This window comes from Fundulus heteroclitus, chromosome 7 (genome assembly GCF_011125445.2).
Source record: "Fundulus heteroclitus isolate FHET01 chromosome 7, MU-UCD_Fhet_4.1, whole genome shotgun sequence".
Lineage (NCBI taxonomy): Eukaryota > Metazoa > Chordata > Actinopteri > Cyprinodontiformes > Fundulidae > Fundulus > Fundulus heteroclitus.
The window spans coordinates 18,179,008-18,192,518 of NC_046367.1; the positions used below are offsets into that span (position 1 = coordinate 18,179,008).

The 13,511-nt window shown below is 43.2% G+C and overlaps 1 protein-coding gene across 1 annotated transcript in view; it reads right to left on the reverse strand.

The window, feature by feature from the left end:
* Positions 1 to 13,511, reverse strand: part of mycbp2 (MYC binding protein 2) — a 91,418-nt gene that overhangs the window by 26,430 nt on the left and 51,477 nt on the right. Inside the window, 8 exon segments of the mRNA XM_012864274.3 lie at positions 1,036 to 1,155; positions 4,213 to 4,345; positions 5,234 to 5,458; positions 10,482 to 10,622; positions 11,111 to 11,227; positions 12,495 to 12,592; positions 12,678 to 12,793; positions 12,902 to 12,957. Of these exon segments, the coding sequence (XP_012719728.2) occupies positions 1,036 to 1,155; positions 4,213 to 4,345; positions 5,234 to 5,458; positions 10,482 to 10,622; positions 11,111 to 11,227; positions 12,495 to 12,592; positions 12,678 to 12,793; positions 12,902 to 12,957 (1,006 nt within the window).

Here is a 13,511-nt window from a genome sequence, read left to right on the forward strand (position 1 = left end):
CCTTTTGGCCTGGGAACACTGTGGGTGATCCCTGTAGAGCTGCTGGATAGATGGATTACTGGGTTTCCCTGCTGGAAACGTTACCCGATCTCAGATAAGTGGATGACAAAGGATGTGAGGATGGATAGCCAAGAACACCAAACTGTATATTTACTTCATGCTCTACCCAACTAGCTCTTTATAAAGTCGCACCAATGAACTACAACATTTGGCTGTCGTATAATGAGTTGTCACTGTACCTAATTAGGATAAAAGGTAACAAAGAATTTATTTAGCCATGTAACTTATATAACTTATTGTTCAATTTCATATATGTGGCTGTTAATAATAATTAGTTGTTGACATCAAAATATGGAATTAGCTTTAATCTTACTCTACAAAGTATAAAACACTTTTTAGTGTCTCTCCTAAGCCATGATGGGTAGAGAAGATCATTTTGTAGGAAAACTGGCACCATAACGGGCATAATATGCAAGCTTACAGCTACACTGGTTGGCTCCCTGAGGGGACGCTCACCGTACAAAGGTAACGGATTAAATAAATGACCTCGTGTTGTAAAGGAAACTTAATTAAAACAACATAGAGTAAAGGGTGAGAGGGGTGGTCAGAGCCAGCTTCTACATCCAACTATAAAGCCCACAAGAGTTCAAATGACACTGACTGGCTCATGCATGCAGACATATGCCCAACACTGCAGAGATGTGAGGCATGACAGCAGCGTTAGACAACTTAAAAAAAAGCATGCAGAAACCTAAAGAAAACAGATAAAAAAAAATCATGACACCTGTGCATTCAGAGAGGGACATATATGTAGCAGAGATCTATTTGTAATTATTTATTGTAAAATTTGTAGTTATTTGTAAAAAAAAAAAAAAACTATATAAAAAAATTGGCTTTTGTAAAAAATTTTTACAAAATGTAGTTGTAATACTTTCAGGAGACTAGTGTAGCGCTAAATAGTAGCAATAGTTTATGTATAAGTTAATATTGAGGAACAGGATGGGCAGATGGTGTAGATTTGCTGACGCAGCTCACCTTTGTTGTTGCAGATGCCGTAATCAAAGCCCTGCGCTCCGTTGGAAGTCGTTGCTCTGTTGAACGCTTGCACAGAGAAGGGGCTGGGTGGTGGCGTCTGATTCTCGATCAAAGCTTGTTCTGCAATTAGATCGCCTGGTCTTACCATTTGTTCACGAGGTTTTCATTTAATTAGAGAACCCTCCACAGTAATTGATTGGATTGCCCTGGCAAGGCGGTGTAAAAACAAAATCATTAAGATGAATGTATCTTTGAACTAATTGTTTTTATTTTTTTTTCTCAGATAAGTAATATGCTCAGATTCAGTGGGTAGTCTTTTCTGATCTGAGAACAGGGAGAGGAAAAATGGCCTTTAGCCAGCTATCATCACTCCAGAGAACGCGCGTCCACTGCTCTGGAGTCCAGCGGCGTCGAGCCTTACGCCACTGAATCCAACGCTTTGCATTGCACCCGGTGATATATGGGGCTTGGATGCAGCTGCTCAGGCACAGAAACCCACAGCATGAGGCTCTTTACGCTGTTCTTGAGCTAATCTGAAGGCCACATGAAGTTTGGAGGTCTGTAGCCACTGATTCAGCAGAGAGTGCACCATGCCTCTGCTCTGTTAGTTTACATGGCCTATCACTTTGTGGTTGAGTTGCTGGCATTGACAATCTCTTCCTCTTAAAACCAAACAGTTAGCTGAGGGATATTTAGGAGCCTTTCGTGACTGGACCTGTAGCTCAGGTGGCATCCCATCTGAGACCCACGCTGGGAATCACCAGCTACATTTACACTGACAAAAATAATGGGCATAAAGGGCAGATCGGAATAAATATGCGTCGTGTAAACAAGCCAGTCGGAAAATTGTGATCAGTGATCAGATTAAGCTAAATCGGAATGAACGGGTAATCTGAATGAGAGGGGTGGTTTATGCTGATTGATAATCCGAGCGCCATGTATGTAAACACTTGTCATGGATCATGTTATTCTGGATGTGGCAAACTGACCCGAGTTTGCATGTGCGCCCAACATCAACGTCAAGTTTTTCCACTTTGACGGGGCGGAAATACGTTGGGAAGCAAAAACTGATTCTGCTCCCGATGCATCAAAATTATTTATTTATTTCTGTAGTAAAGCCAGGTGGATATAAACGCACGTCATAATCAGATTCATTGATTGTGTGCCGATATAAAAAGGTACAATCCAATTACCGTATTTTTCGGACTATAAGGCGCACTTAAAATTGTTAAATTTTCTCAGAAATCGATGGTGCGCCTTATATAAGACTAAAGTTGTGCTTACTGACCAATTTTATGTGGTACAATGTGCTCAAAAATCTGCTAAAATGTGTAAGTACGGCTTTGGTAAGCAACGAACCTGCTCCGCTCAATTGATATTCGGAGCATTACGGTACACTGTGCAACTCCCCGATTGGACCCCTGAGCTGTCTACAAGACTGCCTGACTGTAATGTAGAAACTAGAAGGGTATTCATGTAAAGACCCCCACATACTCGTGTATACTTCACTCCGCGGAGTGTGATATTACACACTTGGGAAGAATATTTAGTGCGCCTTATAATCTGGTGCACCTTACGGCCCGAAAAATACAGTATTTTTGTTTTTAAATCCAAATACATTTCGATCAGATCGTGACATTTTGTGCATGTAAAGTATAGCTACTGAGCTGTCGAGAGCGACCCATTCTTTCACAAATGTGTGTAGTAACACTCCTGTGGCCATGGAAGGGATTTGAATGCCTGATTTGCATTATTTGTATCGGTAAGTGAACGCTTTGGGCAAAATAATGCATCTCTCTAACTGAGGGCTGATTTGTCGCCTACTTATCTGGTTTTCCCTCAATTATGAAAGTTAGATTTTGTCTTATTGTAAGTAATCATATATTTTGCTCTAAACCAGAAATTTGCCTTCAACAGATGTTGCTACAATATAGACAATGAAATTTGGTCTTTTCTTAGTATCGGTATCAAGTTTGAAATTGTAGCATCGTCACAAACTCAGGTCCTTGTGCAGCCTATTTATACCCAAGAGACTTCAGATGCATTTATAATAATAATAATAATAATAATAATAATAATAATAATAATAATAATAATAATAATAATAATAATAATGTCATTTGTAATGCACTTTACATTTAAAAAGTGCTACAAGTCAGAGGCAGATAAAAACATCAATGTATATTGCAACAACATTTTCGTGTAAGGTTAAAACTCATAAGTTCTGCTAAAAAGAAATGTTATTAGTCCTTTTTTAAAAGCCTCAATAGCCTGTGGTTCTCTGAGATGGTCGGGGAGGGCATCCCAAGTCCGGGGAGCAAAGGACACGATCACCCATGGTGCTAAACTTAGTTCTGGGGAGTGAGAGGCGATTAGAGTCTTTTGAGCGAAGGGATCGTGTTGTAGTGAGAGGGGGGAGTAGTTCTTATTGGTAGGAATTTCTACAGATTTCAAATACCGGACTATAAGTCGCAGTTTTTTTTCATAGTTTGGCTGGGGGTGCGACTTATACTCTGGAGCGACTTATGTGTGAAATTATTACACATTTTTACCGGTATATCATTACACCTGTTATTTCCACACCAAACAGAAGACATGCTTTGCACGGACGAGCGGGGGAGCGGAGCGCCTGTTATTTCACTATTTTCATGCGCAAAAGCAACAACAAAAAAAAAACGCCTGTTACCGTCAAATAAACATGCAAGCATATCGACTTAGGTTTTGTTTTTTTTTGGATTGTTGGCGAGGCGGTAGCGTGAGTTTGGCAAAGCCTCGCCAAGATAGCGCTGCGGGAAACACTGGTACAATTATTCAGCCTGTTGTTGCCTCCGTTCTATTTTTATTTAAAATTGCCTTTCAAGATGACATGTCTGTTCTTGATGTAGTATATTATCAAATAAATTTCCCCCAAAAATGCGACTTATACTCCAGTGCGACTTATATATGTTTTTTCCTTCTTTATTATGCATTTAATGGCTGGTGCGACTTGTACTCCGGAGTGACTTATAGTCCAGAAAATACGGTAAATGCAATTTTACCGTATTTTTCATATAATATATCACCCCCCACCACTGCATAAACAGACTGGAAATGTTTTTATTTACTATCTGAGAATTTTAACACATCTTTATGAAGGGTAGTAACAGAAAAACACAAGAGGCGTCATGTTAAACGTACCGTCATCATGACGAAGGTACTGGTTTCCACCACGGTCTCTGGCCAGCGACCAAGCCTCCCCTTCGTCGCTCTCACAGAACTCCACTACACTGTTCTTATCCAGCTGCACCCAGGTTCCCTCTGAGTTCACAACCTGATGCACAAACAACGCTGTTTATTCGCACTCCCGCACATCTCATCCATTTCAACAGTCACCCACCCGACGTCCTGTTCATTACAGCACATACAAAAAAAAAAAAAATCTCTGCTACAGAGGATCAATGACATGCAAGCGTTCGGATCATCCCGGAGGCACGGTATCCATAGCAGAAGATTACATGAACCTGATTTCATCAGAAGACACTTCAGGAGAAAATTGTAGTTAAATGAATAAAAAACAAAAAAAACAACTTACTCTAAGAAAGAGGTGTTTTATTGAAAGGTAAATGCATGAAGTTGTGTTTTCTCAACGCCCTGGAATATTATTGCGGTGAAAAAAAAAAAAAAAAGATACATAGGTGGAAGTATTAGTGTAGGCAGGCAGCATCTCCCAGATCCAGACGGGACATTCAACCGCAGTCTCAGAAATGTACCGAACAGCATGACACGCCACAACAGCCAAGGACAGGTCATCACCAAAAAGAAATCCACATCAACAGGTCAAAGGGAGCCCAAGTGTTTAAAGCAAACCCCAAGAGCAGTTACAAGAGCAGGAAAACCCAAGTCAAGGTACAGAAAGGCTCCTGGGTTTGGCGGTCAGGGTTGCACCGGCAGGCCTCGAGGCAGCTGAATCTGACACCCAGAGAGCACCACAGATTAAGACATAGGCTGGAATTAGTCAGGGATTAGGTACTGCAGCCACAGAAGTTGATCAGACCTCAGAAAAGTGGAAAGGCAGAGAGCAAACCCCATGCCTAGAAGCAACCGAGAACAGCTTTGAAAGTAAAGTAAATAAGGCTGTATTGGTGAGCTAAACAGACTAGATTATCGAGCCGCAGCCACAAAAAAAAAAACATTGTATTATTTAGGGGTGAGTGCGTACCTCGCCTATGGCCTTGACTTTGTTGCCAAGTACTAACATTCCAATAGGGATACCCCTAAGGTTTGGACAGCTTCTGATGTTGTGACCAGAGGGGCCGGTCTTCACTACCTTATAAAGCCCCGGGCCGCCGCCCTGCCCTGCCCTGTTCTGCACCCGAATGGGAGCCTCGTGGGAAGGGCAGCTGCTCACCTCCTTTACGTTCTCCTCCGACTGGCCCCTGACCTCCTGCAAGAGGTAAAAGCATGGATCAAAAACACGCAGCAACAAAAATAAAATAAAATAATTAAATTAAATTAAAAAAAGCTTTATAGACCCACCACTACCAGGCATTCATACTGAACTTTTTACCATTCGTCGCGTTACAACCACAAACTTCAATGTAACTTGTTGGTATTTTATGTAAAATGCCCACGCCTGATACACAGAAAGCAGTGGGGATGTTGTGTAAGAGTAAACGAAGGAAAAAGGTGAATCCTAATCAGAATTGCTATGGCAATGGACAAACGGCATGACGAACATCCGGGAACGCACCGGAAATGCCAGGGATGATGAAGTGGAGAGATGTCTAAAGCACATTTAGGTTATAAACATCTCATAGAGGCGCAGATCAACCCCAGACAAGAAGGAGAGCCCGGCACAACCACAGAGCTCTCAACAACATGGCTGTGCACCTCAGCTAACAGGCCGCGCACGGAGAAGATTACCGCAGCCAAGAGGCCCGTGGCAACTCAGGAGGAGCTGCAGAGACCCGCAGCTCAGGTGGGAACGTCTACCATCACTTAGTGGTGCGCTCCTTAAAGTCTGTAACGGTTTGAGTCAAAGCATTTGAAGCACTCTGCTTCACGCCTGTAAATGTTCAGAGCGCAACCAGACTGAGAACCTGCTAAGCTGCTGTCCGCGTCTGCTCCCTGTCCTGTCTCACAGAGCCTGCTCTGACGACTGAGCAAACATCTCTGATAGGGTTATTAAAGATAACCCCTTTTATCCTAGAATGAAAACCACACAACACAAGTTTTAGACATTTCTATAGAAAAGGACAGAGGAACCCAAACGGAGAACTACATTTCCTTAAGGTTTAGGAACGTCTGCGCCAGGTCATCTCTGTCCTTCTGTCTTTATTATCACACATCATTGAGGGGGTCAGGAGGTTTCAGGAATTTTACAACATGGGGGTGGAAAGCAAAGAAAGGAGCAAGGGATTCCTTATCTGAGAGAATTATTTGTTATTCCTGTCTAAGGTTAAATACAACAGAACCTTCCTGAAAGCAAACTCTTAAAACAAACCAAATACCTGTAACTTGATAGAAATAAAATGATTACATTCACATTTTCCAACAATCTCCGTCTCTGGACGGGCAAAGCAGGAAGAGGCGTAGCTAAACGCTAAACCAGGCCTTCCAGCTGATAATATACCACTTTGCTTCTTTCTGCCTCATAAGATCTTAGTAAAACGCAAACAATTTGGTGGTTGTAATGCAACAAAAGGTGAAGAAACTACTTTTTTTGCACCACAAAACAAAAACGCTATCAAAAAGCCAGGTTTTGCTTTAAGACCTTAAAACAAATACACCATCAACCCCCAGCAAAAAGGTAGAAGTTTGTGGTCAGACCTTCACTCTCATTTTAGTGTCCAGTGCACATACGAGCAACAGATTCTTTAAATAATTCAGATAAACAATCAAACAACGGGCCTACTTAACTCAAGTTGAAGGCACAGATAGTTTTACACGGTGTGAGGGGAGCCATGCTATGACAAACATGGACACTATGAGTTTCATACAACAAGGTCTCATGCAACAGATCGGACGTCAGCGCCTGAAACCCATGCAGCTAGCAATCTTTTTAAGCAATTACGCTAAAATTTCCAAACATGAGGCAATGCAGTCGTCAACAGGGGGCGTTAGTACGCCGACATGTGGCCATCGGGTTTAAGACAACCATGCAGATCGACTTTGGACGTCCGACTCACAAAAGGGTTCAAGGCGACACGTGGAATAACAGACAGACGTCAAGTTCTTTTATCCCCGATTGATACAACTCACCTGTGGCGGGAATATAGTTAAGGGGGTCCATGACAAAAAGCCGATATCCCTGACTCCTTGGCTTGCGTTAAAAACATTCTGAGCAAATCGTGAGAGAGTCAAGAAACAGCAGACGACTCGGGAGGGAAGAAAAAGCGGGAGGGAGGGGGTGCACGTATTTTTTTGGAAGAAAAACAAAAAAAAGAAGATAGGGCTTAGCCCTTCTGGGCTTTATCCACTCCCAAAGGATTCATTTGAAGAAATAAAAAAAAATAAAAACAAGGTTAGATTTGGGCTGATGTCAAATAGGTCGGATTAGGTGGACCACATATAAAGGAGCTCCAAATGTGTTTACACACTTAAATAAAATAAGAAAAGTTCACAGCAAACACTTTGGAGAATCCCCCCCTCCCCACCACCCAAACAAGACACTCTAAAATATATAAATATATGATTAAGATACTTCCAAAAAAATTCCCCACTTGGATGATGTGGTGTGTCATGCTGTTCAGACAGAGACTTTACAGTAAAGCCTCCAAACAACTACAGCATCCCAATGCAGAGGTGGTGTAGCGCAGCGCCGTCCCAATGTTACGCACTCTCCTGTTTACGGACCAATCATTAGTGCGCAACAGAAACCACCGTCGCTGCAATGTTAGCCGTTTTTATAACATGTAGATGGAAAAAAATTTCATTTTATGCAACACTCAAATTCCTTATTTGCAAACTTCTTAGAAAATTTGTGAGAAAAAAATAAATAAAAAATACTACACACCTTGCTTGAGACAATTTGCAAGCAATCGGTCAGATGCACAGAGTAAACAGACACCCTTAAAGGGGAAACCTGCACCACACAATATAATTGTTCCTTTTTTGTTTCCCTTGTCAGTCAATCGCTGCATTGGGATTCTCAATAATGCACAAAACTAAGCAGATACTACAGATCTGCCGTCCATCTAAGGTGTTCAGCGTGAGTTAACACATGCAGCTTTTCCTTTACAGCGTCTCAGTGAAAGCTTCATACCTAGGTCTGCCTCAGCTCTACAGCTTCTTGTGCCAGTATTCATCCCTCTTGAGCTTTTTCATACAACTGCCATTCAAATGAAGTTGGGACGTTGTGTAAAACGGAAAATTAAAAGAGAATGCGATGGTTTGCACATCCTTTTCAACCTATAATAAAAATGAGTACACTACAACAACCACACATTTAATGTTCAATATTATAAACTTGTTTTTTTTTTTTGCACAAAGTCACTCAGTTTGAATTTGATTCCTGCAGCAGGTTCCAACAAAGCTGGGACATCTCAGCGTATTCTGATTTCCTTTCCGTTTTACACCACGTCCAAACTTCATTGGAACTTGGGGTATTTCGTCACGTTACAGCCACAAACGTCAATCTAATTTATTGGGATTTATTGTTGGTGACCAACGTAAGACGGCAGCTTGCTGTGAGGTGAAAGCTTTTCAAGCTTTCTAAGCATCAAAATCTGATCCACGTTACTATTCAGCCCCCCTTTTCTCCGTTAGCCCTCGGCACGCAGTACATGACTTCTAGAGTCAGTCTGTTTGTAGTTTAGTCTCCGTATAAACACAGCTGCTCCGTGAGGGCCTCTGAGGTTTGTTGGAGAACTTCGGGTGAACAAACGGTCTCCCCACGAAGCTCAATCAACGCAGCAGAGGAGATGTGGAAAAGTTTAAAGTAGGATGAGGCTGGGAAAAAATATCCCAAGGGCTGATGATCTCACCGAGCTTAAATCCATCCTCTGAAACCAGCGAAACATGGCAAAGACGTGGCTTTCCACCTGCTGCAGAGACTCGCAGCTCAGATTGGCTCAATTGAGCAAATATTAGAAGCAGCCTCCATAAAATGTGCCTTTGTGGAGGAGTGGCGAGAAAAAAAAGCAACGGTTGACAGAAAGCGGCAAGACGGCCATTCGCAGTTTTACCCGCAGGGCTGCTAAAAAAAAAACAGCACGCATGTGGAAGAAGGTGTTCCAGGCCAATGAGACGGAGATGAGCCGGAGTCACGATGGCTTAGTTCAGAACGGGCAAAGAGATCCACCTGTAGATCTGCAAACCTGGTGGAGAGACGTAAATGGCTCCACCTAAAGGCTGGAGGCCGCAACAGGAGTGAAAGCTGGTCCGACACACCGCCGACTTTTGGGTGTTTATTTGTCAAAGGCATACTATGCAACATGTTTCAGTTAATTAATATGTTCCATACCGTTTTGGATGATTAAATGAGTCATTTCAGGTTGAACTAAAGTTTTCTCGGCCGCCCTGGTGGTCTGTAGGGGAAATACCGCACTTGCAATTGCAGGAGCAGTCGGCCCGCACACACAGGCTCAGAAGTCTCGTGCAAGACCGCGAGAGTCGGTCTTGCTTTACGGCGGGAACTGCTACACGCCCCCAGTAAAAGGCATGCTCGTTGGTAGCGCAGTGGCGATATTTGTGCAGTTATAATGGCGGAACCAGCGAGAAAACAGCGAAAGCCCATGTCTGAGCAGGCAAGAAAGAGGAAAAGGGTTCTGGACAGAGAGAGGAGTCGTACACGGGTGAACATCGGGCAAGCTTTTTTCCGAATGGCGAGAGCTAAAAGAATAAGAAGGCTGCAAGGCTGACGTGGACCTCGCGTTTCTGCTGATGTGATTGTAAGTAACATTGGAATGGTTTCCCTCTCTCTGTGTGCATGTTCATACTTTCACTGTGTTAGTCATTGTTTGTACTGCCGTTTGTTCGACTTTTCGTTGCGTTCGCCTGTCTGCTAAGCTCAAAACAACCGCGCCTGGCTTGACGGAGAAACCAGAACAGCTGAGCGTCTTTACGACAGTGCACTTTTACTTTCGCCCTCTGGGGGGAGCCTCGCTGGAAAATCAACCCCGGTTGCATAGTATACCTTTAAAAAGCGGTGAAAACAAGGTGTCGTTTTCAGTCAGCCGAACACGCATGCGCTGCCTTACGTCGGTGCACGGCACCGCATCCCGTGAAACACATTGAAGTTTGTCGTCGTAACGTGACCCAAAGCTAAAACTGATGACGAACGGTTTCGCTGGACGCTGCTGTCATGCACAGAAAAAACAGCTCGACCCCCTCTTGGCTCGTGGTTTTACCACGCGGCGGGGCCGTGTGGAGCGGGTAAGCAGCGTCTCGTGGCTACGTAACAGGGGCACGGGCCCCGTCATCAACAGACCGGGTGAAGCTGCTCAGCAAGGCCGCCTTCTACTTACGTCAGCCGGGACCAGTAGGTTCCTGCCCAGGTGCTGATTAAAAGAGAGGCACCAGGCTTCTGTGTAACCATTCATGTTGGGAACATACTTCTTTACTGTTTCATCATTGAGCCTGAGCCATATGCCATCATCATTGTGGATCTAAGGGGGAAAACAAGCAACAGAGCAGAGCACGGCCAATGCCGGCTTGTTACTGAGGGAAACAGAAGGAGAATCACCCAGATTACAAACATCGGACACGTCTGAGGCAGCAGGAAAGCTATTACTCTGCCAGCTACAAGCAAATGAAAGGGAAATCTGTGCAAATAGACTCGTAGACGGTCATTGAATTCATTTAGGATGCAATGCATAAAAACAACAAAAAGGAATCAAAGTCTTTCGTGTGGCCTCAGAGTGTCTGGTAAGATGAAATGAAGCAACTTAAAAAGGTAGAGCATCAAAGACAAAAGGCAGTAATTATCACAGAGAAACCATTTCTGTTAAATTTACTAAAAATTACAGAAAGCCTTCATACTTGACAGTGTTTCTCTCATTTTATATTCTGAATCTCTTGACTTAAACAAGAAAAGGCTGGATCAGAGCAGTCCAGCCGTTCAGTCTGGAGCATTTTTTGGTCTTCGTTGAGTTACCTCGTCAATAAAAGTGATGGTGCCATTGACGTGCACTATGCCTATCTGTTCGCTCTGCAAGGAGGGGTGACTACGGACACGCAGGCCTGCGCTGTCCTTGGACACAAATTTGCGGACCTGATAGAGTCAGAAGGGAGATGGTGATCAGCGGAAGCAAAGAATAGAGAGAAACAAACAACAGGAGGTGCATCAGAAGGAAAGAAATGACAAGGGAGGCCCTGATGGCGGGGGTTGACTCCGAATGTCCCGTCCAGAGCCTGCTTTGCATTATGAGCACCGTCACAGCAGGAAATCCTAGAATATTAGCAGGAGGATTGTCTTTTCTTTTTTTTCTTTTTTTTTCTTGAGACAAACCTGAACGGCACACAGTGTTGCTTGTTTCCCCGTGACGAATTTCACAAGAGTCAAAACGAGATTCACAAAAAAGCGATGACGAAATCAAGTCGCGTCTTAAATGACGTTTCCGGTCGCAGCGCTTTCTTAAAGGTGAATGTTTGACTTCACTTTGTTTGAGTGCATAAACAGAATTAGATAAATTATTAAAAAAAAGAAAGTTAACAGAGCAGTCAGTGTGCCTAAAAGGCCACTTACTGCCAACAACAACCGAACTCTCACCATCAGGCCTTTATCACGGATCACTTCTGGGAAAAAAGACATCCGAGAACGCATTATTTATTTTTTTTTTTTTTAAGTTTTAGAACAAAACGCGAACATCAAACCAGATTTTATTCCACTTGTTCACTTTGGAACCAGTAGTGGATTATACAAGGTCATTCCTTTAGGTTCATAAGTTTCCTTTTTATGTACAAAGAGTGCTGCTGTCGTCTACTTTGTGCACTAATATACTTTTTTGATCTACGTGGACTTCACACAGGAATAATACGTTATTAATGAAGCCCTAAACATGTCAAAAGGTGTAAGGGGCAACAAAAAAGTAACCCAAACTGAATATAGCATGCTCAGACGTGTTCTTTGGTACGGTAAGCAGAGGTTAACCTTGTGGCCCTGCAGCAACAGCTTCTGCAGGGAGTTTGCATGTTCTCCCTGTGCATCCTGCAGATTCTCTCTGGGTACTCCAGCTTCCTCCCACAGTCCCATACCATGGCTGTAATCGAATCAAGTATGTCCAATTTGTGTGCACCGCTGTTGTTGAGACTCTGCAGGCACAAGACGATGGATTGATGGGTGGATATTTTCTGACCTAAATGCGCTGAAATGTTTTCCTCTACAAGCTACGATTTTGCATGAACGGAGAACGAAACGGATCCCTTTCCAATTGCACCAAACGGGTCAACGTTGAGGCCAAGAATGCAATTTATCCCTTCTGAATATACTTTATCCGTGCGTGCTTATGTTCAATAGAGAGGAAAAAATGAAAACTCACCTTGCTCGGCTGAGGTTCAGCCTTCTGTTTCACCATCTGAGTCCCGGGGGGTATCATTCCTTTTGGAGGGTCTTTGACTTCTACCTCCAACCCAGCATCTTAAACATAAAAGTTTTAGCACTCAGGAGAGTTCACCGTCTATGCCCAATGTTACACCACGTGCCGGTAGTGACGGGGGAATACCTATCTCTATGCCGTCGATGGTGACGTGGATCGTATAGAGGCCGACGGCTCCGGGGGTCCAGTTGGCACTGTAGGTCCCGTCGGTGTTGGCACGGATGAGCATGTTCTCGCTGGGTCTGTTACGGGAGGAATCAGTAAAAAGCGCCACATTCAGTATAAAAAAAAATAAATAAAAAAATCAGTAAAAGGCGCCACGGATTAGAGTGTTGAGTGCGACTTCTTACCTCTTTGGGGTGGGGGAAGCAAAGCGCAGCTCTTCAAAAGAGTAGTTTTCATATGCCTAAAAGAAACGTCCAATGTGAGTTTGAGGGTAACAACAAAGCTTCAGTCTGTAGTTTCTGACGTTATTTCATTAAGTGCTCGACGATGCATCGAGAAAGCAGTTTGCCGCAAAGGTCGGATGACTTTACCCGACCGTCGTCGATCAGTGATCGCCCAGTCAGAAACTAAACCATATCCATGTATTTTTTTGTTGTTCTTTCAGATTAGTGAACGCACCACCCTAAAAAAAAAAAAAAAAAAAAAAAAACAGCTTGCACAGACGACACGTCTTTCTGGTGTGGAAGTCTTAAAATCAGCCTCGGCTGTTTTCTGTATCGTGAGGAAGAGCAGAAGCTGTAAGAAGCTTCTACAAAAGGAAACTTTTTTTTTTTAACCAGGCTGCCACAATGAGGGGGTAAGTCAACAAACGAGAGGAGGGCTGAAGTTATTACAGCACAATTGCTCTCTCATCCTTTTCAAGAGGCCACTTTTGTAAATAATGGAACATGATGGATTTAGAAATAAATGTTGGCAGCCTTCTAAAAAAAAAATCTAAAGGTAAAGTGAGAGATT